The sequence below is a fragment of the Phycodurus eques genome, chromosome 5 (genome assembly GCF_024500275.1).
Source record: "Phycodurus eques isolate BA_2022a chromosome 5, UOR_Pequ_1.1, whole genome shotgun sequence".
In the NCBI taxonomy this organism is placed as follows: domain Eukaryota; kingdom Metazoa; phylum Chordata; class Actinopteri; order Syngnathiformes; family Syngnathidae; genus Phycodurus; species Phycodurus eques.
Window position 1 is genome coordinate 25,209,421 of NC_084529.1, and position 25,454 is coordinate 25,234,874.

A 25,454-nucleotide genomic window follows, 5' to 3' on the forward strand; every position below is an offset into this window, starting at 1 on the left:
ACAGCTGGGATAGACTCCAGCACGCCCGCGACCCTAGCGAGGAGAAGCGGCTCAGAAAATGGATGAATGGATGGATGGATGGAAACATTGAGCCAAGTTACTTTTTATCTATTTTCTAAGTAAACGTGCCCAAATGAAATTTAGATACAAGACATTGACTGCTATGTAACTTTATTTTATTCCAGCGGTTGCATGAGTAAACATGAAAAGATGTCAAAAAAGGACATTTCAATTTGAAATGACCGTTTGACCACTCCAACTAAATGTCCCAAACATTTTCATTTATATTTTATTGTAAGTAAACATGCACTCATTCAACAAGAAGGCGGGGGGGGGAAAAAAGGGACAAACTCATAAAATGTTTTTTTAACATGAGAATGTACCACTTTTTGTACCCATTAAATAAAACCATACAATTTAGCGTTGCTTTAGTGTATTATACTAAAACAAGCTTATCAGCCTGGTCACACCTGAGCTGTGTTCAGGGCTCCTCCTCGGAAAACTGAAAATGAGGCGTGTATGTTTGCTTGGTGGTAAAGCGCAGCTTGGTGCCCGGCCGGTAGCCCTGTGGCTCGGGGAAGATGGTCCTGAAGGTCAAGTTGATGCGAGGGCCGCGGTCAGTGGTACTCCTTAGCCACCTGGTGCTGAAAAGCACAGAGAAGACGCACTGTTCAAATTAAGCAAAGTGAGGAGGATACGTTCCAGAGGAAGAAAATGAAAATCTGAAAAAAATATATTCACCAACAAAAAGAGTGTGCGTGTATACAATTTTAATCCCCCACCACATGCTTTCAACATTTTCCCACTCTCTTGTTCTTCAAATAAAAGGCAGTGTTGTTCGTCACCTCCAGATAAACGATAAAATGATATAACAAATTTGAATGCCATAGACGGGCTAATGGGAATTGGCGTAGTTGCTGTATGTGTTACTGTAATTATAAACAACTGCTACTTTAACCAAAACAAATATCTCTATAAACAAATATGTCTTGGAATAGTAGATCATTTCTCTCAAAATACAAATATTTCACAAAAATAAAAAATAAAAATTTCCCATAAAAAATACTAATTATTTATTTTAAAAGATCCATCCATTTTCTGAGCCCCTTCTCCTCACAAGAGTCGCGGGAGTGCTGGAACCTATCCCAGCTAACATCGGGCAGGAGGCGGGGTACACCCTGAACCGGTTGCCAGCCAATTGCAGGGCACATATAAACAAACAACCATTCGCACTCACATTCACACCTACGGGCAATTTTGAGTTGTCAATTAACCTACCATGCATGTTTTTGGGATTTCGGAGGAAACCAGAGTGCCCGGAGAAAACCCACGCAGGCACGGGAGAACATGCAAACTCCACACAGGCGGGGCTGGGGATTGAACCCCGGTCCTCCGAACTGTGAGGCAAACGCTCTAACCAGTCTTCCACCGTGCCGCCTCTTTTAAAACATTTAATACAAAATGCAACTTAGTTCTCATGGTATTATAATTTTTTTCAATTACATGTGGCACTAATTCACCTTCTTTTTAATATTTGCTAAGGTGACAAGGAAAAGTCTAAGAAGCTCACTTGTGACTACAGAGGTGACAAGTTCTGACCAAGCTCAGCCTTTACCGCCACTGTCTTGTGTCAGATATTCAAAATCAATAGATTTTTATTTTTAGATATGTTTATACTGGATCAGTGATTGGTGGAGCTTACCTGCCAGTCATCCTGCATGGCTCCTTCCATCAAAAGCAGTGTGCCGTGACCCAGAGGTACCTTAATACGCTCCGCGTAGGTGTAGTCACCATTTTCCTCCTATGATGCAAAGGAGACGGCGCATCACACAAACAGCAATTCGGTTTGTCCTGTGTACTGGATGTATATGGACCATGGCCAGACACAAATTCATGGGGTAAAGATAAAGTCGGATTGTATCAATAATAAAGTCCAAATTTTGCAAGACTTAAATAGATTTTTTTTATCCCCCCAAAAAAATTATTAATCTTATGAGGCTAAATTTTTCCTTTGGGGGGGTGCGAAAATATTCATATATATTCTTATTAGAATGTTGGTGTTGTTTACAATAAACCTGTTGGCAGATAAAAAAAAAATTAAAAAATCTTGCAAAATAGTAAGTGATTTTTGTACATAAAAAGACCTGTGATTAAAGTCCCAAAGACTAAAACTCATAATCTTACAAGAGTAAAATCTTTATTTTAAACTAAAGCTATATTTTTTTTGTTGAAATGTTTTACAGGAATAAAGTTCCCTAAACTTTTTCAAGTAAAAAAAAAAAAAAAAAAGTCTGAGGGGAAAAAAAAGTATTAATTTGTATCTTTGAGAGTAAATTTAAATCTAAATCTTATGAAAATAGTAACTTTTTCTTAAAGAATAAGTCATTTGTATTTGAAACTCTTATGAGAATAAAATTACTTTCTTTCACAAAAAGTAATTGAATAAAGTTGGGTTTTTTTTTTCAAGAAATTGTTAAGGTTTTTTTTTTTTATTTTAAAGTTGCAATTTTACTAGAACAAAGTCATATTTTTGAAAAAAAAGTTGATCCTGTGGGGAAAAAAAAGTCTTAATTCTACAAGCAAAACAATCTTTGAGAATAAATGTGTAATCTAATGCGAAACTATTTTTTGGTGAAAACAATGATTCCAGCCAGCACATGGAAGGAGTTGTGCGTGTGCGTGTCTGACCGGAGGCGGATTCTTGCGGAGGCCGAACACCCTGTTGTCGCCCAGGCTGAGCGAAGCAATGACGGGCTGGTGGCCCAGTGAGGCCTCGTCGTCGCTGTGCCAGCCGATGCCGTCGTGTCCGTCTCTGTATAGATTGCACAGGAGCGAGTTGAAGCGGTCGCTGCCGCCGGGGATCGCCTCGGCGACCGCTGCGCGAAGCCTCAACAGCAACGGATGCCACTAGGCAGACAGCGGAATAGCCGCAGTTTAGTCAGTGCGTGATAAAGCAAGGATAAGTTCAACCTTTTTGTTGACTATAATGGTAGAAGAATGCTATATTAAGACAACATGCCAAAGATTTTTCAAGAAGAGGGGAAATATCTAGGATTATTTCATTTTATTTGGCTGGCCAAAGCTATTTTTGTTTCTCTTACATAAATAAATATAATTACATTGGCTACGGAAAGTTTTCAGACCACCTTAAATTTTTCACTCTTTGTTATATTGCAGCCATTTGTTAAAATAATTTAAGTTCATTTTTTTCCTCATTAATGTACACACAGCACCCCATTTTGACAGAAAAAAATTTAATTGTTGAAGTTTTTCCTGATTTATTAAAAAATAAAAACTGAAATATCACACAGCCATAAGTATTCAGACCCTTTGCTCAGTATTTAGTAGAAGCACCCTTTTGAGCTAATACAGCCATGAGTCTTTTTGGGAATGAATGTCTATATAAAACCTTACAGCTCACAGTGCATGTCAGAGCAAATGAGAATCATGAGGTCAAAGGAACTGCCTGAAGAGCTCAGAGACAGAATTGTGGCAAGGCACAGATCTGGCCAAGGTTACAAAAAACATTCTGCTGCACTTAAGGTTCCTAAGAGCACAGTGGCCTCCATAATCCTGAAATGGAAGACGTTTGGGACGATCAGAACCCTTCCTAGAGCTAGCCGTCCGCCCAAACTGAGCAATTGGGAGAGAAGAGCCTTGGTGAGAGAGGTGGAGAAGAACCCAAAGATCACTGTGGCTGAGCTCCAGAGATGCAGTCGGGAGATGGGAGAAAGTTCTAGAAAGTCAACCATCACTGCAGCCCTCCACCAGTCGGGGCTTTACGGCAGAGTGGTCCGACGGAAGCCTCTCCTCAGTGCAAGACGCATGAAAGCCCGCATGGAGTTTGCAAAAAATAAAAAATAAATAAAACACCTGAAAGACTCCAAAGTGATGAAAAATAAGATTCACTGGTCTGATGAGACCGAGAGAGAAATTGTTGGCCTTAATTCTAAGTGGCATGTGTGGAGAAAACCATGCACTGCGCATCACCTGTCCCATACAGTCCCAACAGTGAAGCATGTTGGTGGCAACATCATGCTGTGGGTGTGTTTTTCAGCTGCAGGGACAGGACGACTGGTTGCAATCGAAGAAAAGATGAATGCGGCCAAGTACAGGGATATCCTGGACGAAAACTTTCTCCAGAGTGCTCAGAAACTCAGACTGGGCCGAAGGTTCACCTTCCAACAAGACAATGACCCTAAGCACACAGCTAAAATAACGAAGTGGCTTCAGAACAACTCCATGACTGTTCTTGAATCACCTTAAATATATTTATATTTCTATGAACTCTTGAAATTGATAAGATGAATGTGATATTTGGATTCAGCGCATAAAAATTGTCCTAAATCAGCTAAAAAAAAAAATCTTAGACAAAAAAGTTATTGACCAGTGTATGTTAATGATTTTTCACGATAATTACCAACAATGATTAACATTGTAGGAAACAGATGCATATCAATATGCAACACTTTATTTCTACAAATCTCTGCAAATATTCCATTCATCCATTTTCTGAGCCGCTTCTCCTCACTAGGGTCGCAGGCGTGCTGGAGCCTATCCCAGCTGTCAACGGGCAGGAGGCGGGGTACACCCTAAACTGGTTGCCAGCCAATCGCAGGGCCTCTGCAAATATTAACATTTTCAAATGATGACTTCGCGGGTGAGCTCTTTGTCAAACAGCCCGCGGGCACCGTGTTGGTGACCCCTGATGTAGCTCATGTAGTTATTGTGTGCAAACTGTTGTAATTTATTACTTTTTTTTCCCACTTATCCACATTAATTGTATTTTGTGGTGTGGGTTTTCATCTTGTATTTTAGATTGATTGATTGATTTATTTTTAATTTGTTAAGCGTGTAAATTGAGTGATCAGTTATCCTGTAAATGAAAGACAATGGTAAAAATGACTTTTTTTTTGTTATCGCTTAGGGTGCCACATTGGCTAGGGCCTATGGCGGTATCAATTGCGTGGGTTTACTGTTGTAGTATGAAAAAGGTCAACAAAAAGGCGAAGGTTATTTTGTATACGCAGTGCAGGCAAAGTATGAGATGTTATGAGACCTTAGTGTTGGCGGCCATGGTGGAGTGAGCGTACGTGTAGGGCAACTCTCCAAACCAGCACGTCAGCCTTGGCTCTGCGTAGGCCTCACCTGATTGAGCAGGTTGAGCGGACACAATTAGCCTTTGCAACATCATTTCGGACACAAAATCATTCATGCATGTTCATCATGATAGGACACACAAAAACCTACGAAGAACCTTCGATGTGAAACGTACAGATTTGGATTTTGATTTGAAATTGGCATTGTTCGAGGATTTGGCCTGTTTCCAGGGCTGAATAAACGCCATTCATCTATTTTCTCGAGCACTTGTCCTTATTTGGGTCCCGGCCCACGAGTGAACTGGAGCCTATGGTAGCTGACTTGAGCGAGATTGGTCGTCAGCCCATCGCAGGGCTCATACAGACAAACAACCGTTGACACTCGCATTCACTGGACGCAGTGTGAAATCTGGGCCTGCTTAGTTGAACACAAAGCTGTACGAATAATAACAACAGGACGATGCAGAGGTTAATTGTACCTTCTGGTAATTTTGGGACCAATTAATTGAAATCAGATCATTTGTCTTCGCTCTGTGATTGACTGGCAGCCAGTCTGGGGAGTATCTCTCGCCACAAGTCAACTGGGTTAGACTCCAGCTCAGCCTGAATGAAGACATGTGCAGCAGTAAACGGATAGATGGCTGGAGCACATTCGATTGTTACTTATTACAGACTACACCCACCTTGTCTGACGTTGGTCTTTTGTGACCAGGGAAGTTCTGCGAGCAGCTTACTGAACATCCAGTCAGCCTCCTGTGCTGCGAGAAAGCCTGGCAGCAGCCGCAATCTGACACAAAAATGACATAAACATGAAATAAACACATAATATATATACAGTGGTACCTTACTTACGAAAGTATTGTGTTAAGAACCGTTGATTGGTTGATATTTTGCTTTGTGTTGCGAGCCAAATTGTATCAGTCCCCGATGCACTTTCAGATGTTTATTGAACGAGACAAGTAAAATACACAAATAGAAAACACTTGGAAGGAGCTGCCGTAGGCCGCAACTCACGCACAGATGCTCACACGAAGACTAACGGGCCAACCCAAGTCCACCTCCTGACATCACTCACTAGGTCACGCCCGTTAAAAGGCACACATGCAACACATGAATACTTCAGAATGTACGTTACCTCCACTACCAGCTTAATTCTTAGCATTCACTTTTATTTTGCTTTTATACAATACAGTACAAGAGTCAAGGTACCACTGTATATTTACCTGTATTCTTAAAATGGTGGTTCCCACCATGTTTAGTTGAAAATCAAAGCATTGATAAAGCCGAAGAATTATATTCATTTATATAAAAGAAGACAAAAATTACTTTGGCCAAATAAATAAATAAATATAAATACAATTTCAGGACAAATCTAGGTACCATCCTTTTTCCATTATATCTGACAAAAAGGGGATACCGTCAACAAGAATTCACAGAAATCTGGCAGAATTGAGACAAATATGTGAGTATGAACGGGAATTAATCACAATTTACTTCACTGAACAAAAATCTAAACGCAACACTTTTGTTTTTGCTCCCATTTTTCGTGAGCTGGACTCAAAGATCTAAAACTTTTTCTACATACACAAAAGGCCATTTCCCTTAAATATTGTTCACACATCTGTCTAAATCTGTGTTAGTGAGCATTTCTCCTTTGTCGAGATAATCCATCCCACCTCACAGGTGTGGCGTGTCAAGATGCTGATTAGACAGCATGAGTATTGCACAGGTGTGCCTTTGGGCACAATAAAAGCCCACTCTGAAATGTGCAGTTTTGCTTTATTGTGGGGGTCTCGAGGGTCAGAAAACCAGTCAGTATCTGGTGTGACCACCATTTGCCTCACGCTGTGCAACACATCTCCTTCGCATAGTCGGTCAGGTTGTTGATTGTGGCCTGTGGAATGTTGGTCCACTCCTCTTCAATGGCTGTGCGAAGTTGCTGGATATTGGCAGGAACTGGAACACGCTGTCGTATACGCCGATGCAGAGCATCTCAAACATGCTCAGTGGGTGACATGTCCGGCGAGTATGCTGGCCATGCAAGAACTGGGATGTTTTCAGCTTCCAAGAATTGTGTACAGAGCCTTGCAACACGGGGCGGTGCATTATCATCCTGCAACATGACGTCATGGTCGTGGAATAATGGCACAACAATGGGCCTCAGCCACTCGTCACAGTATCTCTATGCATTCAAAATGCCACCAATAAAATGCACCCGTGTTCGTTGCCCATAACATACACCTGCCCATACCATAACCCCACCGCCACCATGGGCCACTCGATCCACAACGTTGACATCAGCAAACCGCTCACCCACACAACGCCACACACGCTGTGTGCCACCTGCCCTGCACAGTGAAAACCGGGATTCATCCGTGAAGAGAACACCTCTCCAACATGCCAGACGCCATCAAATGTGAGCATTCGCCCACTCAAGTCGGTTACGACGACGAACTGCACTCAGATCGAGACCCCGATGAGGACGACGAGCATACAGATGAGTTTCCCTGAGACGGTTTCTGAAAGTTTGTGCAGAAATTATTTCGTTATTTCCACAAGATTGTTGCAGCAGCTGTCTGGGTGGGTGGTCTCAGACGATCTTGGAGGTGAACATGCTGGATATGGAGGTCCTGGGCTGGTGTGATGATCTTTTTCCCCCCCGCTAATCCTACAAAAGACACTTTCACTGACCTGGACACTCCTGAAGGTCCATGGCTAATCTCATAATCCCCTGCCTGGCTGTGAAAAGCAAAATACATAATAAAGTTATGTATCATGAGAGTAGCATTACACAAAAATGATAAGCCATTCCATTCAAATCCGGCACTTACTCAATAACTTTCTCTGGCGGAACACCTCTAATGGGCTGTGAAGAAGACAATACAAAGTATTTTTAGTAAAGCTCATCTTGCAAGAATCAATTATGTTGGGATGGGTTTTTTTTGTTGTAAAGGACTACTACCTCAATAGGTTGGTGGAACTCAAAATTTCCAGATGTTGTCTGCCGATGAATTCCCCATGATGCGGCAGCCGGATTGGCAATTTGGCTGTGGGGAACTATACCACAAATAAAAAGATAACACATCCAAGACCACATTTTCAAAGTGTGTTTTGTGTATGTATACATAAAATACTTTAAACTACCTGCTGGTCTCGATTGTTTGGGAAGCTGTTTGGCCCAGGAGCCCTGCACCCTGGCACGCTGGCGTTTATCCGACATCACGCCTGTTCAAGGAAGGAAGTAGGAAGAGTGAGACTTCCTCTCGTGTGAGGACCAGTAAGAATATCACATCTTATTTCAAATAGAATAAAATTTCTGAAGACTGTATAACACTAAACCTGCACACTCTGATGAGATAGATAATAATGATATGATTAAAGGAAGCACTCTAATAATAATGTATCTAATGCACAGATAATGCTATTATTCATATGTATCACCAGCTAAAATGGTCTCTAGAGCAGAGGTGGGTAGCAACACGTTACATTTACTCAAGTAATATTTCGGATAAACTGTACTTGTCAGAGTGCTTTAAATGCACTGTACTTTTTACTTTTACTTGAGTATTTATGTGTAGGATTGATACTTATACTCCGTTACAATGATCGACATGCCGTTCGCAACTTTTATTTATCCATTGCTACGTGTGCACGTTTATTTTTAGACTCCATCTTCGAGTTCCGCATAGGGCGCCCATTGCGCCAATCCAGCGTTATCACAGTGACGTTTGACTCAAGTCCACCCATCAAACGACACAAGGCAGTCACATGACCGGGCACATAGCTTTTGCGAGCCAATCAAAATGACTCATTTTTGGGGGGGGGGGGGGAAACAGCTGCGCGAGTGCGTTTACTTTACAGACTCAAAAAAACAACAGCTTTGTCATGCAGCTCTTCAGTTGTGACTGCCCAAACTTGGATATTTCAGCCCACTTCTAACTTGAGAAAATACCTTGTGGTAAGTTGCAGATGTTTCTATTGTTATTTTGGCAGTGGATATGGCAACATTAGCCCTATCCTATGGTGTCGCACACACAATGACTAAGTCTGGTCAGCAAACGACGTCTTCATTCAGTCATTTAAGGGAATAAAGCAAATAATGTTTCTGTAGGGCCCAATGTATGTGTTGGTTTTGGGGCAGTTAAAAATGTAAATGGTGACAGGTGTGTGTCGACTTCCGTATATATATATTTTTTATTTGATGTTCATGCTCTAATTTTTTTAAAAAAATCTGAAGTTGCTCACAAGTTACTCTTTACTAGAGTAGTTTTTTCATTGAGTACTTTCTTACTCAAATATTTGGATGACTGCTTTTTATTTGCGTCATTTTATTCTAAAGTATCAGTACTCTTACTTGAGTACAATATTTGGCTACTCTACCAACCTCTGCTCTAGAGCAACTATGACAACAATAATACAGTCTCCTAAAATGTATGTACATATGCATTTCAATCAATAGGAATATGTAAGAAAAGTTCATTTATTTTAGTAGTTCAATTCAAAAAGTAAAACTCATTCACTCAAAAAAAAACCCTCAAAAATTCCTACCTAATTTTTATATTTAAATTTTTTTATTTTTGATGGTTACTTATGTAATATTAAAATTTCTTGAGATAGTAAACTTTTGGTTTCAGTTACCTGTAGCCTTCGCTATAATCATCCAAATTATTTTAAAATGTATTAAATATTTCACTCTGCCTGCTGTGAATCTATATAATGTACGTTTCAGTTTTGACTAAAACTATTGCAATAAATTAAGTTTTCCAATTCTTATTGAGTATATACCCAACATGTAACAACTACCTTGTTTAAAAAAATGACATAAAACGAAATAGGGTATACCACGCGATACAATGCCCTTCCGTTCTATTTTTTGATGGAATAAAACTCAAAATGACATTAGCTCTGACACAGGTCTTGTTGTTCACTTGACTAACTATAAACACTCTGTGATGGTATTTTTAAAATGCAATACAGGACAGAAGTTGCACTAGTCGTAGTTCACTTCTACTTCACTCGTGTAACTTCCACGAAGCTAACGAAACACGAGGATATTTTTCCATTAACATTATAGAAGTGCAAAATGTACAACTAATGTATTTGAGTCGTAAAATAACTCACCTAAGATGACAATGAAACAGTAGTACTACTGCTTCGAAAGCAGTTTCATTTGGCGACGGACGGCCATGACAGGTGTGTTACAATAAAATAAACACTTCCCGGAAATAACATGTAGACCTATAGTTCCTTTAAGTTTCATTTTTATCTCGTCTTTTTGTTAAATGTTTCCCCCAGAAAATTATGAAACTATTGTATATATTTGTATTGAAGTTGTTTTTGCAGTCATTTACTTTTTTATTGAAAAATAAATGTTTATAAACATGACCTGGAACTCAGTAACAAATTTTGGTTCCGGGTAAAATGTGTTGCGTGGGAATTTACAAGACTGATCCGAAAAAAAGGTTCCATTTCAGGGAACGTAATTTAGTAAAAACACCCTTCTAGTGTACAAAGTTGCTTAAACCAACAGTCTGTGACAGACTCCAAATTTCCAGTCAATTCTCATTCATTCATGTAATGTCCAATTTTATATTACTAGTATATTTATAACCTTCCACTGCTAAACTCCCAGTGAAACATTTCCGCCAAATCTAACATATCCGAATTGTATTTACATAAAGTACAAACAATGTTTGATAACAGATTTAAAGTGCACCTTACAAGGGACCCAAGGAAAGATTTTAACAAATTTTCCACCAACACGACATTGTTCATGAACATATTTGATATCAAACAAACAATCCAGCAACTGAGTTTGGGTTATTTTGAGGATACATGGACAATACATACAATACATGTACGGTAATGTGGAAGAAAAATACCCCAACTGTCAAATGTATACTTTTATTAGCAAACAGTAGCAAAAATAAGAAGCTACAATAAGAAACAAACAGTGCAGCATTATACAAATAAAGTGGAAAAATCAAGCATTTTAAAAATATTGCTTACACCCAAGAGACACTCATCAGAGCATTGCATACACCAAAGTCGCACAGTCACCGCTGAAAATGCGTGAGGCAGCCAACGTGAAACGTTTATCGTGAAATTTTATTGCCCGTTGCTGTGGGTGCACACCAGAATGGGACACCCGTGTGAAGAAAGGCAAAATGTAGTTGTTCCCATGTAATTCCAGCATCAACGACCATGGAATGGCACTTCTGTGGAGCTCGTCAATCCAAACAAAATAAGAGAACAAAAACTAAACGGTGACGCATCGGTTTGGAACAGCATGGCCACAAGCAGTCGTCGCATAATACATCAAGTGTCACAACACTTCACCGTACGGGACTAAACAAGCAGTTTCTTAGGCTCATCACAAGAAAAATGAGATGGCTGAAACCCAGTCTTAAAGCATCAGGTTGTCATGTGTGTGGTTTTGTACAAATATAAAATAAATAATTTTACATGTATATATACACTGAATGAATATATATATATATATATATATATATAAAATATATAAAAGCCCATCACCATTTTCCACTGCTTACAACAGCAGGGTTTAACAAACCACTTTATTTTTTATGTATTTTTTCCAGGCCGTAGCATCTAATCTCAAGTAACAAGTTCCTTTGTGGAGGATCTTCAGGATCACACACACGGTCACACGCCTTCGTTCTTTGATTGGACCCCCCCAAAAGGAGAACTTGCACACGCACGCACGCACACACACACTTAAACACTGCGTTCAAGTCACATTAGTGTTCTTAGTCCGTCTTCAAGCCAGTTCCGTTCTTCTGCTCGCGCAGCTTCCTCCTATGCAGGTATCCTGTGCGCTGGAGTCGGTTCATGCGCGCTCCCAGGAAGATGACGATGCCGATGGGCACTAGCTTGGTGGTCACCCAGCCCTGATTGGGGGAAAGAAATCAAGGAAAAAAAAAAAACTGATGGTAATAACTGCTTTTTCTTGCCTTGTAGATCTAAGTTTGTATTTGTATGTATAATTATCTACAAATGCATAACGAGCCGAGATCGATCTTATGAACCCCACCGGGTTTTCTGATCTCACCTCTACAATCCCTCCCTATGTTTATGGTTATGTTATTCACTTGATCTTGTTGTATTGTGCATGAAACCAAATCCTCAGCATATACTAAATGGCCATTGCATTAGGTACACCCGCAAGATTTAATGAGCCAAACAAAAGTAAAAATATGACTCAAGACCTGTCTTTGTCCTAAAGCTTTTAATTTTATTTTACATTGATCCCCCATTTATCATTGAGATAGTAGACTCACTCGCAATAGTTGAAAATCCACAATATAGAGGGACTATATAAAAATATTTATATATATACTTTATTTTTTTTTATTTATTTTTTTTTTTAAATAGTTGTGCCTCTCCTACACATTTGAAACTCAATTAAACTTATCAAGACACACTTTTAAACATATTGTAATTTTATTTGAACACAAAAAATAATTGTAAGCATAAAATGTGTTAAAATAATGTACGTATACCGTCTGCACCCCGGTCACCAGCTCTTCCAGCTCCTTCCCTCAGGTAGGCGCTACCGATCAACGCAAACTAGAACTAGTAGACATTCCAACAGCTTCTTCCCTCTTGCGATCAACTTCTTAAACACCTAACCTATAATTCCATTACAACAAGCTGGCAATTTTTTGACTTGAGTTGGTTGTCACATTTCTGTGGGGCCAATTATTTATTACTTGTGCACTCACTGTAGTTGTCTCGCCATGCTGCACTATTTGCATATACTGGCCACTCATGCCAGAGTAGCATCTGCTCCATTTGCACACTGATTGAGGAGTATCTGTAACATTTGCACAACCGACATTGTCCCAGATGATCGCACTACTCGTCACTTTAAACCGCATACACTCCTTGAAGTCTCAGCGCCCTTTGCACAATGGTCATTGCACCGGACTATTGCAATATTAGTCGTTCGAACTGCTCTAAGTGCTAGAGGACTCTGCATCTTTTTGCACAATTGTTTTTTGTCAATGTCTTTATGTCCCCAATGTGTTCTGTAAATTGACTGTTTGTTGTACTAGAGCGGCTCCAACTACCGGAGACAAATTCCTTGTGTGTTTTGGACATACTTGGCAAATAAAGATGATTCTGATTCTGATTCTGGTATTGTAGTCTCTGAGTACATGCACGTGCCTTTAAGAGGAGGGGCCTGGTGGGGAGGCGTTAGAGTGTGGCTGTGAGCTGTGGCCGACAGCAGCTTCTGCACAAGTGTTCATGTCTATGAGTTTCACTGTTCAATAAATGGCTGAAAAATGCATTGGTGACTGTGGCTCTCCTTTCCCATATGTGAGGGCATTACATTTGACTTGTCTTTTACTATATTTTTATAGAGTAACATACACCTGAATATGCATAAAGCGCTATTATTGTATCCCATTAGATAGTGAAGATGTACCTAATGAAATGGCTGATGTGTGTAAATTGGCCATAATGGTACCTTAACTTAACTTAGAGTGACCCAATTTACAAGTTTATCGAGGTACGAGCCATTGCTTTGGTCAAGATATCTTTTTTTTTTTTTTTTTTTTTTTTTTTTTTTTGCTTTGTGTTGCTAGCCAAAATGTGACTAGCGAGCACATTTGAGATATATTACCCTTCCAGTGAAGAGAAGAAGAAGAAAAAAAAAAAAAGGGAGGGCCACACTCACCAATGCACTTTCAGCCATTTACTGAACGGGACAAGCAGCCAAACACACAAATGAGAACACTCTTATTGCGCGAGCATCTTACCATGACGGCGTGGGGGAAGTATCCGTTGGTCTGACTCTGCAGGCCCACGGTGTTGAGTTCGGCGGCCACGTAGCGCTCCGGGGTGGGCTTGTCCAGGGTGGGCTTCCTGATGCGGGTCATCTTGGTGACCACAAAGAACGGCAGCACGCTCTGCGGGAGGACGCGCGTACAGGATGTCAGCGTACACTCATACACGGCTGGAGATTTAAACAGGTTTGTGTCAGCGGCGTGCGCTTTTACAAGAACGAGACAGTAGAAATAAGAGGTGCAATGATTAATCGACAACTAGTGAAGATAAGCGGTACAGAAAATGGATGGATATATGAAAACTCCTCTACAGCAGGGGTTCTCAGATTTTGTGAGTCCAGGGACCCCTTAAAGGTGAACATTTTTCCAAGGTTCGCCACACAATCAGAGTGCCCATTAAACATAACTACCACGTGGACCCATAAAAGCCAAAAGGTCAAATGTTACAATAAATTCAAATTCTAATGTTATGAGAATAAATGAGAAAGACATTATCAGGATGAAAAGTTGGAATCTTACGAGAATAAAGTCATATTTTTCCAAACTATAGCCACAATGATTACATTACAATGTAAGTTTATTGAGAGAAGAAAGTCATTTTATTTTTTGTTAACTTCAAAAAATACAACTTTATACTCTTATGCCTTCTATTCTGGAAAATATATCTTTATAAGATAAAAAATAAAAGAAAGAAAATAGGACTACTGTATATTTCCCCCCCAAAAATACACCTTTTGCTCTGAATTGTTTTTCTTTATTCCTGTAATAATACACCAAATATAATTGGTTTGTTATGTTTGTTCAATGGACTTCTTGTCCCCAAAGTTAGGTATGTACTTTGTAAAATGAGACGACAACTTATTGCAAAGTGCTAAAAGCCAGTTGGAGAACAACCGCTCTATGAAAGGTAGTTTGATTCACGCTGCTGCTTTTTTTTTTTTTTTTTTTGGTCATTGATATATATATATATTTTAATGTATAGGTATTGAGTTGACCGAGCTTGGAGAACAATTGTCTAGATTTGGATTCCCGGGGAGTATTCTGCCAAATTTTTAAAATAAATTGAAAAAATAATTTTGAAAAAAGGCTCAACTTCCTCTTCGAAATGTAATTTTAAAATGCATTTTGTGCAGCGGCGTGACTAAAAACATAAGGCGAAGACCACTCTCATTTTGTTCAGATGGGGCTTGTCGATGTGACAGTGCAGTATTGTCGATGAACACTAGGTGTCACAAGAGTGACGAGAGCAGGTGTTAAAAACCGAATGTTGATATGGAAAGTTTGACAAGGACATTCCTTGACAACAACAGAGCAAAAAGAAACGGCACAACGACCTGATGCACCTTTTTAAATAAATATTAATGAATATATTCCCACTGGATTGATGAAGGCCACTATTCTACCTTCCACTTTGTTTTACTTTACTTCATTTTGCTACCTTTGTTCTAGTTCAGATCGGCTGGCAACCAGTTCAGGGTGTACCCCGCCTCCTGCCCGAAGTTAGCTGGGATAAGGCTCCAGCACTCCCGTGACCCGCTAGAAGATAAGCGGTTCAGAAAATGGATGAATGTTCTATTTCACTGCCTTTATTTTACTTCCTTGCTTTGTTTTATTTTTCAACATTTTACCACTTTAGGTATATTTTACTGTATGTTACTGCCTTGTTTTCCATTATTTTACTTCATTTTACCATCTTTGCTCAGTTTTTTGTGATTTCATTCTGTCACCTTTGATTTATTTTATTTCACTTTAATGCATTACTTCGTTTTATTATATTGCGTTCTTTGATTTTGCGTTCTTATTTTACTTATTTTACTTTTACTTGACTGTCACCGTTTTATTTTATTACATTTTTTCTACCAGTTTTATTCTGCTTTTTTATTTTACTTCATTTTACTGTATTTTCCTGGCTTTTCTTTTATTTCACCACCCATTTTATTCTATACCATCTTTGCTTTATTTTATTATATTTTAAATGCCAACTGTTTTATTTGAATGTATTTTACAATTTGACTGTAGATTAAATTAAAAGTAAAACAAGTGTTAAAATTATGTAAAAGACAATGTCACTTTGTTTACTTTAACATATTGTACCACTTTGTTTTATTATACTTCATTTTACTGCCTTTGTTTAATTAAGGCGTCGCCATGTGGTCATTTCACATTAGCAGGAATTTGCCACTCCCATGCTACAGTATGTACTGTAGTGTTGCCACAGTTACCTTGAAAAAGTAACTTAGTTACTTTACTGATTACTTGATTTCAAAAGTAACTATGGGGCCCGGCTGGGCACAGCCCGAAAGGGTAACGTGGGTCCCCCTTCTCATGGGCTCACCACTTGTGGGAGGAGCCATAGGGGTCAGGTGCAGTGTGAGCTGGGCGGTGGCCGAAGGCGGGGACCTTGCCGATCTGATCCACAGCTACAGAAGCTGGCTCGAGGGACGTGGAACGTCACCTCTCTGGCAGGGTGGGAGCCCGAGCTGGTGTGTGAGGTCGAGAAGTTCTGACGAGATAAAGTCGGACACGCCTCCACACATAGCTTGGGCTCTGGTACCAGTTCTCTCGAGAGGGGTTGGACTCTCTTCCACTCTGGAGTTGCCTAAGGTGAGAGGTGCCGAGCAGGAGTGGGTATACTTATTGCCCCCCCGGCTCGGCGCCTGTACGTTGAGGTTCACCCCGGTGGACGAGAGGATAGCCTCCCTCCGCCTTCGGGTGGGGGACGGGTCCTGAGTGTTGTTTGTGCCTATGCACCAAACAGCAGTTCAGAGTACCCACGCTTTCGTTCTGCTGGGGGACTTCAATGCTCACGTGGGCAATGACAGTGAGACCTGGAAGGGCGTGATTGGGAGGAGCGCCCCCCCCCCGATCAGAACCCGAACGGTGTTCTGTTATTGGACTTCTGTGCTCATCACGGATTGTCCATAACGAACACCATGTTCAAGCATAAGGGTGTCCACACGCGCACTTGGGACCAGGACACCCTAGGTCGCAGTTCAATGATCGACTTTGTGGTCGTGTCATCGGACTTGCGGCCACATGTCTTGGACACTCGGGTAAAGAGAGGGGCGGAGCTGTCAACTGATCACCACCTGGTGGTGAATTGGCTCCGATGGTGGGGGAAGATGCCGGTCCGACGTGGCAGGCCCAAACGTATTGTGAGGGTCTGCTGGGAACGTCTGGCAGAATCCCGTCGGAAGGAGTTTCAACTCCCACCTCCGACAGAACTTCGCTCATGTTCCAGGGGAGGCGGGGGACATCGAGTCCGAGTGGACCATGTTCCGCGCCTCCATTGCTGAGGCGGGCGACCGGAGCTGTGGCCGTAAGGTGGTCGGTGCCTGTCGTGGCGGCAATCCCCGAACCAGCTACAAATTACTGTTTGGTGAGAGACGATGATGCAAAAGTAACTATAGATGGGTTGAAGAAGTAACTCTAGTCTAATTACTCTCACTGTAACGCATTATTTTGCTCGTTACCCAACATTGTAGATTTTTTGAGTAACGTGTTACAAAGTAAATAAAAAAATAATAATAATCTACCAGCATCACTGGTACTGTATGTTTCCCGTAACATACAATGGTTATGAAAGAGGGAGCAGGCTCACCTGGATGACGATGCCCTGACGCCTGTACTCCTCCTGGAGGCCACGGGAGAAAAAGTCCACAAAGGCCTGGTGTGGGTGGGGGAAAAGGGGATGAAAATAAAGACTTTGATGGGAAATAGTAATGCTTCAGCCGAGTGGCGTGAGGACGACTCGCCAACCTTTGTGGCGGAGTAGATGGTGAGCAGAGGGACGGGGTACATGCCGCTGGCCGAGGAGATGTTGAGGATCACGCCTTTGGATCTGAAACAACAAAGAGGGTTGACAAATAGAGCAAAACAAACCAAAATGGTGTTTAGTTTGTGCAAGCAACAGCGTGCGCCCCGACAAGAACGAGGCAGGAGATAACAATAAATGCCCTTTGTTGTGGAGATAAAAACAAACACGAAAGGCATCTCACATTCAGCTAACACCTGGTGCAATGTCACATCTCGTCATTAAAACACAACACAAGCTCTATTTTTATCCAGATGTGCACCAACATTGAATAAAAAACAGCATCATTCAGGAAATTAATGTACACTTAATTTTAAAACAATAAAATAAAATACTTAAAGAAGAAATACAAATAACTGTCCAAACATTAGTATTCAGTATGCACCTGGTTATTTAAAAAGTTACAAATAAATAACAGATAGAAAATACATTTTGGAAAGAAAGAAAATCAATAAAATCAAATGGTATTTTTCTACTGAAACACAAAAATTTATTGTTTTTCATTTATAGTGTTCACAGGAAGCAGTTTTAAATGTTAAAACCTGAATACATCTATTTTTGGATCAAAATCGCATCAACAATTTCCCAGGGAACCCTGCGTCTGCCCTCTCAAATGCGCGCACACACACACACACACACACGCACAGAGTGGCAATGTGCGTTGCCATGGCAACCTGTTGCTGCAGCGACGTAGTCTAAAGAGCAAGAGAGACGCTCGGGCCTCACACGACTCCAAAATGTGCCTGCGACGCTATTGGCCGGCGCCGGTCACGTGGCAGCGTGCCGCGCCAATCGGGAGGGGGAGACCACTTTGTGTGAATTGAAAGCTTGTCAGCGTTTGTGAACAAAAGGAAGCCATGATGGGGAAAGACTCGCTGATACTTCATAGCTAAAAGCTTATTTAACAACAATCTGACATTCGGGTTCATTACAAAAAAAGAAGAAACTCACCTTTCAGCCATTCTGGGCAGCACCAGGCGGGTCATCTGGTGGACGATAGACAAGTTAGTGTGTAAAAACCTTGTCTGAGTCTGATAAAGAGTTAAAGGGATAGAAAAAAGAAGAGATAGAGCGTGTGGGAAAGGAGGGAGAGGTGCGTGGGTGGGTGGTGGGTGCAGACGGCGTTGGTGTAGTCCACCGTTGCTTTGGGAACGCGTGAGACACTGCAGGTACCACCAAAGAAGAAGAAGGAGCAGCAGCAGCAGACGAGCAACATGAAGAAGCAACATTGGCATTTACTGTAAGATCAAATGGAGGGAGCTTACCTGGCACACCGAAGTCATGTTGACGTTGATCATGTTGGTGATAAACTGTAACACACATTAGGCACATATCATTAAAAACGAGCTTTAGCCCTGGGGAAAAAAAACTGTCATACTCACATTGTCCAAATCAGGAATACGGAGGTAGTACTCAGGGTATGGATAGGACACGCCAACATTATTGACTGTTAAACACAAAAAAAGAAAATGCTACAATGCGTGTACAAAAAAAAAAAAAAAAAAAAGCGCCACAAGTGGATGTCATACTATAAGCTTCCACAAGGGGGTAGCATAAGCAAATGAGAGAAACTATTCAGTCAGCCACACCTTACAACCAGGAGAGCAACTGGATTCAAAACAAGGACAAAGAGTTCTTTAAATGTTCTTTTCACATGGAACACTTGTGAAATTGACTCTCCCACACTTTAAAAGCCTTTGTACACAGTGACGTAATACACACAAGTATGCACACTTTATATTGCTCAATGACTATCTGTACACTTGTATCCATGTCCTAAATGTATATTTTGTTATGTCTTGCCATTGTACTAGTGACTCCAACCACCGGTTTTAACACACTTGGCCAGCAAAGATGATTCACACTATCTTAACTGTTATAAATTACATTAACCCCCTTGTTACAGTCACAATCATAATTGTTGTTAAAAATGCTGTTTTATTTCTAGAATTTTCAAATAGCCCTGATTTTTATGGTTAAGTCACATTGACTCATGAGGATCTTCCCTAGTACCAAAGAAAATTGATTTATTTATTAAAAAAAAAAAAAAAAAAAAAAAAAAAAAGGGTGGGGGGGCGGAAACAACACCGGTCTAAAATTAAAACAAACACGGTCCCTCGAAAAAAAATTCAAGTAAGTCAAGTAGTTTACCAAGCACGCCGATCTCCAGGCCCGAAAGTCCCGCCTCGATGGAGGGGTAGATGTTTGTCTTGCCGTAGTCCACCGCAATGGTCTTTGTCTCCACTCCAAACTGGTCCTCTGTGACACATGTTTTTTGTATTTACTGAATTTATAAAAAAAAAAGGACCATTAAGTTTGTAGAAAGCAATTACTTAGTAGCAGTACGTCAGGACAAAAATGCAATGTAGGGCATTTGGATCCTTGTGAGGATCCTACTGCAGTGTCTGAATTAAACTGCAGAGGGCGCTGCACACCAACAAAGGGGACTGCAGATGTCGCTGAATGTCCAAATGCCTTTAAAAGCAGTTGTACAAGTACAAAACAATTACTGACGAAACTGTGAGACTGACTGTCAACAAGGAGAACAACATTGAACGTTTTGCTTTTTTCACCACTTATTCCAAAAAGAAGGCGGCCTCACAGTCACAGAAGTATTTGACCACTGTCGCCATTTGCATCCTCACTTGTTGTTAAAGATATGCTACACTGGTGCATTGGTTTTATTATTGAAGGTGTTAAGAACATGCACGATCCACTTTTGGAGTAGAGACGGTTTTGTTTTACACTATTAAAACAGTGTTTAAGTTATTCTTACACTTCTGAGACTGTTTAGACTTAAAACATTGCCTGTATAGTCAGTTTTTACAATGCAAGTAAATAAGTACAGCAGTATTTTGACTTCCAAATATAATACATTGTTTTTGTGTTTTGGATGTGTGCCTTTAAAGGGCATGACATCATTTGGCCATTGAGTCTTCGTGTGAACGTCTCGTCGTGGATTTTATTCTTTTTTTGTATTTGTCCTGTCCGATAAACGGCTGAAAGTGAACCGGTGATTGCGGCTCTCCTTGCCCACATGCAAGGGCATTACAAAACCTGAATTGCTGAATTGAAGTTGGCAGACTTGGAAGTCACGGTCCAGTATATGGCACAAAAAAAAATGTTTTATATGGTGAAAATGCAGTCACAAACGTTATTCAGTAATCCCTCGTTTATTGCGGGGGGTTGGTTCCGGACCACCCCTGCAATAGGTGAAATCCACAAAGTAGCAACCAGATATTTTAAAGCTTTATGGGAAAAGTGCTTCCAGATATGTCGCGTTGGACAAACTTGCACGCACGCGTGCGCACATTCACACACACACACACACACACACTTACCAAGTGACCTGGCCACATCATCCAGCTTGTGTTGGGAGCGGCTGATCAACACCATGGCAAACCCTCGACGAGCAAGCTGGAAGGAAAACATGTCAGGTTACGTTTCACAAATAATAATACAAAACTAAGTGTGGCAACTAAATAAAAACAAATTTGAACACAGAACACCTTAAAAGTTGGGATTTTGGGCAAGAGATGAGATTAAAATGGATGAATAATGATCTTAAACAAATAACCATAAGCCTTGTCTGAAAGGTAAAGAAACACTGCTGTACGAAACAGTACAACCCTCATTTATTGCCGGGACACAGTCAAGTCCACCCGCAAAAAGGTGAAACTATGAGATATAAGGATACCGTAAAAAATACATTTCATAGTTTTACCCCTGCCACACACAAACACATTTAAACGGTTTAAAACACAAATGCATTGGTAACATATTTGAACACCAACAAAAGAGCCCAATGCAAACAAAATGTATAGGAAGTACTGTAGATATTGTAGCATCTGTGTATATGCATGTGCCTTTAAGAGGCGAGGCCTGGTGGGGTGGCATGTGATGTCAGCAAGTTGCAGCTCAAGCTACAGCGAGTCTGCATGTGAGTGTTTGGGCATGAGCAGTGGCCGACAGCGGCAAGTGTGCGCACACCACAAGCATTAAACTCACAAAATATCAATTTCAAAGTCATCACATGTATGTTTTTCCACTGTATGGATGCCGTGTGTAGACGAGCTGTGGCCTCTGAATGGACCCGGTGTTGTACACGAGTCACAGCCTCTCGTCAAGGAAATAAAAGTGTGGTTTGAATAAAGAAAGCAAGAAAAAGGTTATCAGGAGACTCACCTCCTCCGCATAAGATTTCCCAATTCCATCAGTGGCTCCCGTCACAACTAAACAGACGAAAAAGGCAGGCTACGATCAGTCAAGACTTTCAGTAATGTGTTCACATTGATTGATAGAGATTACAAACAACTGGCAGAATTTATGAGGGGGGGAAGAGAAAAAAAAAATAAATAAAAGTTCAAGGCAGGTTTCATCTATTAAAAAAAAAATCCCCAACAGGACTTGTTTGCAGTTTAAAAATGAGTCCAATTGAATGTTTTAATTTTATTTTTGTGGTGAAACGTATTACCCAATTAAGGTACACATCAGTTGATTGATTTTAAATAAATTGCATATTCGATTTATAATTTTTATATTTAATTATATATTTTATTTATCCATCCATCCATTTTCTTCCGCTTAGCAGAGGTCGGGTCACGGGGGCAGTAGCTTTAGCAGGGACGCCCAGACTTCCCTCTCCCCAGCCACTTCATCCAGCTCTTCCGAGGGGATCCCGAGGCGTTCCCAGGTAAACCGAGAGACGTAGTCTCTCCAGCGTGTCCTGGGGCGTCCACGGGGTCGCCTCCCGGTGGGACGTGGCCGGAACACCTCACCAGGGAGGGATCCGAATCAGATGCCCGAGCCACCTCATCGAACTCCTCTCAACGCGGAGGAGCAACGGCTCTACGCTGAGCCCCTCCCGGATGACAGAGCTTCTCACCCCATCTCTAAGGGAGAGCCCGGACTGCAGAGGAAACTCATTTCGGCCGCTTGTATCCGGGATCTTGTTCTTTCGGTTACGACCCAAAGCTCGTGACCATAGGTGAGGGTAGGAATGTAGATCGACCCGTAGGTCGAGAGCTTCGCCTTTCGGCTTAGCTCCTTCTTTACCACAATGGACCAATACAAAGTCCGCATCACTGCAGACGCTGCACCGATCCGCCTGTTGATCTCCCGTTCCATTCTTCCCTCACTTGTGAACAAGAACCAAAGCTATTTGAACACCTCCATTTGGGGAAGGATCTCATCCGCGACCTGGAGAGGGCACTCCACTCTTTTCTGAGTGAGGACCATGGTCTCAGATTTGGAGGTGCTGATTCTCATCCCCGCCGCTTCACACTCGGCCTGCGAACCGCTCTCGTGAGAGTTGGAGATCACGGCTTGATGAAGCCAACAGATCCAAATCATCTGCGAAAAGCAGCGAGGCAATCCAGAGGCCACCAAACCGGACACGGTCGAACACCTTCTCCAAGTCCACAAAAAACATGTAAACTGGTTGGGCGAACTCCCATGTACCCTCGAGGACCCTGCATAGGGTGTAGAGCTGGTCCACTGTTCCACGGCCAAGACGAAAACCACACTGCTCCTCCTGAATCTGAGATTCGAATTCCAGGCGGACCCTCCTCTCCAGCACCCATGAATAGAGTGTGATCCCCCTGTAGTTGGAACACACCCTCCGGTCCCCCTTCTTAAAAAGGGGGACCACCACTCCAGTCTGCCAATGGAGAGGCACTGTCCCCGATGTCCACGCAATGTTGCAGAGGCGTGTCAACCAGGACAGCCCCACAACATCCAGAGCCTTTAGGAACTACGGGCGAATCTCATCCACCCCCAAGGCCTTGCCAACGAGGAGCTTTTTAACCACCACGGTAACCTCAACCCCAGAGATAGGAGAGCCCCCCCTCAGAGAACGCAGACTCTGCTTTCTTATGGGAAGGTGTGTCGGTGGAATTGAGGAGGTCTTCGAAGTATTCTCCCCACCGACTCACAACGTCCCGAGTCGAGGTCAGCAGCGCCCCATCCCCACTATACACAGTGTTGATGGTGCACTGCTTCCTCCTCCTGAGACGCCGGATGCCTGGACCAGAATTTCCTCGAAGCCATCCGGAAGTCTTTCTCCATGGCCTCACCGAACTCCTCCCATGCCAGAGTTTTTCGCTTCAGCGACCACCAAAGCTGCATTCCGCTTGGCCAGCCGGTACTCATCAGCTGCCTCAGGAGTCCCACAGGCCAAAGAGGGCCGATAGGACTCCTTCTTCAGCTTGATGGCATCCCTCAACGCTGGTGTCCACCAACGGGTTTGGGGATTGCCACCACGACAGGCACAGACTACCTTACGACCATAGCTCCGGTCGGCCGCCTCGGTAATAGAGGCGCGGAACATGGTCCACTCGGACTCAATGTCCCCCGCCTCCCCCGAGACATGGCTGAAGTTCTGCCGGAGGTGGGAGTTGAAACTCCTTCTGACAGGGGATTCTGCCAGACGTTCCCAGCAGACCCTCACAATACGTTTGGGCATGCCACGCCGGACCGGCATCTTCCCCCACCATCGGAGCCAACTCACCACTAGGTGGTGATCAGTTGACAGGTCCAGCCCCTTTCTTCACCAGAGTGTCCAAGACATGCGGCCGCAAGTCCGATGACACGACCACAAAGTCGATCGTCGAACTGCGACCTAGAGTGTCCTGGTGCCAAGTACACGTGTGGACACCCTTATGCTTGAACATGGTGTTCGTTATGGTCAATCAGTGATGAGCACAGAAGTCCAATAACAGATCACTGCTCGGGTTCTGATTGGGGGTGGGGGTGCGTTCCTCCCAATCGCCCTTCCAGGTCTCACAGTCATTGCCCACGTGAGCATTGAAGACTCTGCATAACCCATTGCTGTGATGTCAGCAACATGCCTTCCCGTGCTGCTTGACTGCACCGCAGAGTAGACAGAAACGTGAACCTCATTTATTGCCACACCCAGACTTCAGGTCGGACCACTTGTCACGCCGAGTGAGCGATGGCTAAGCGCCAATGTGACGGAGACGCCCTGTGACACAATGGTGTTCCTTGCAGATAAGATGCCCGTTGTCATCCCAGGTGGACGGGAGCAGCTTTTCAAAGCTTACTGGGATCTCGGCGAACAATACAAGAGCTATAAAGACAAAGGATGAGCGATAGGTCAACGAAACCGGTTTCTGTCAGTACAATATATAGAAGCTCTATCACACAAATTATTATTGCGCATATTTAGCTATAAAAAGGTTAATGTACCCGTACTCCGATGAAAATGGAACAAAAGCTTGGCTGTGTGTTGATAGGCAGAACTTGAGGGGCCAAATCATTTGTTCCCCACAACAAAAGAACAGCCAAGAAGAGTAGAATAAAACTAAATACAAATATTACGATGACAACAAAACTACAGTGAACCCGCATTTATCGCTGGAGGTACATTCCAGACCTACGCGCAATAGGTAAAAATCTGCAATCTCAGTGGAAATTGGGGAGACACACACAGCGCGTCATGAGTCTCACCCTCCTCACTTTAAAACAGGAGTTGTTTGCTCAACTTAAAGTAAGCAAAGTAACAATTTACAAACTTCACTCAGATATTTGTAACTTTATCTCTACATAGCTAGCCAAGTCTTGTGCTGTATACTCAACACTATGTGAATTAAAATACATTCAAAATATCAGTGGAAATAGTTACAACATCCAAGGTGTTACAGCCAACACCTAATTTATTTTCATTGTATTTATATATATATATATATATAATTTTTTTTTTAAATACAGCCT

At 42.0% G+C, this 25,454-nt stretch overlaps 2 protein-coding genes across 2 annotated transcripts in view; both read right to left on the bottom strand.

Moving 5' to 3' along the window:
- Positions 1–527: 527 nt before the first annotated feature.
- alkbh3 (alkB homolog 3, alpha-ketoglutarate dependent dioxygenase) lies at positions 528–10,295 on the bottom strand. The gene is made up of 10 exons (XM_061678295.1): positions 10,221–10,295; positions 8,244–8,324; positions 8,062–8,156; positions 7,931–7,965; positions 7,791–7,838; positions 5,783–5,886; positions 5,060–5,148; positions 2,689–2,907; positions 1,703–1,801; positions 528–644 (listed from the first exon to the last, which is right to left on the bottom strand). The coding sequence occupies exons 2-10, from the start codon at positions 8,317–8,319 to the stop codon at positions 618–620; spliced, it is 792 nt and encodes a 263-aa protein (XP_061534279.1). The 5' UTR covers positions 8,320–8,324; positions 10,221–10,295; the 3' UTR covers positions 528–617.
- Positions 10,296–10,989: 694 nt separating this feature from the next.
- hsd17b12a (hydroxysteroid (17-beta) dehydrogenase 12a) overlaps positions 10,990–25,454 on the bottom strand; it is a 30,965-nt gene continuing 16,500 nt past the window's right edge. The window contains exons 2-11 of the mRNA XM_061678294.1: positions 21,909–21,955; positions 21,065–21,140; positions 19,875–19,982; positions 19,106–19,170; positions 18,989–19,033; positions 18,675–18,709; positions 17,669–17,750; positions 17,511–17,576; positions 13,883–14,032; positions 10,990–12,007 (exon numbers count right to left, since the gene is read on the bottom strand). Coding sequence (XP_061534278.1) covers positions 11,867–12,007; positions 13,883–14,032; positions 17,511–17,576; positions 17,669–17,750; positions 18,675–18,709; positions 18,989–19,033; positions 19,106–19,170; positions 19,875–19,982; positions 21,065–21,140; positions 21,909–21,955 — 815 coding nt within the window. The 3' untranslated portion in view covers positions 10,990–11,866. The remainder of the gene's footprint in view (positions 12,008–13,882; positions 14,033–17,510; positions 17,577–17,668; positions 17,751–18,674; positions 18,710–18,988; positions 19,034–19,105; positions 19,171–19,874; positions 19,983–21,064; positions 21,141–21,908; positions 21,956–25,454) is intronic.

Bases quoted from the DNA above. Each gene is read 5' to 3' on its own strand.
- alkbh3 (XM_061678295.1), bottom strand. From the start codon at position 8,319: ATGTCGGATAAACGCCAGCGTGCCAGGGTGCAGGGCTCCTGGGCCAAA. The intron at 7,966-8,061 runs GTAGTAGTCCTT...TCTTCTTCACAG, and splicing joins AGTTCCACCAACCTATTGAG to CCCATTAGAGGTGTTCCGCC. The intron at 1,802-2,688 runs GTCAGACACGCA...TTTGCATCATAG, and splicing joins TCCGCAAGAATCCGCCTCCG to GAGGAAAATGGTGACTACAC.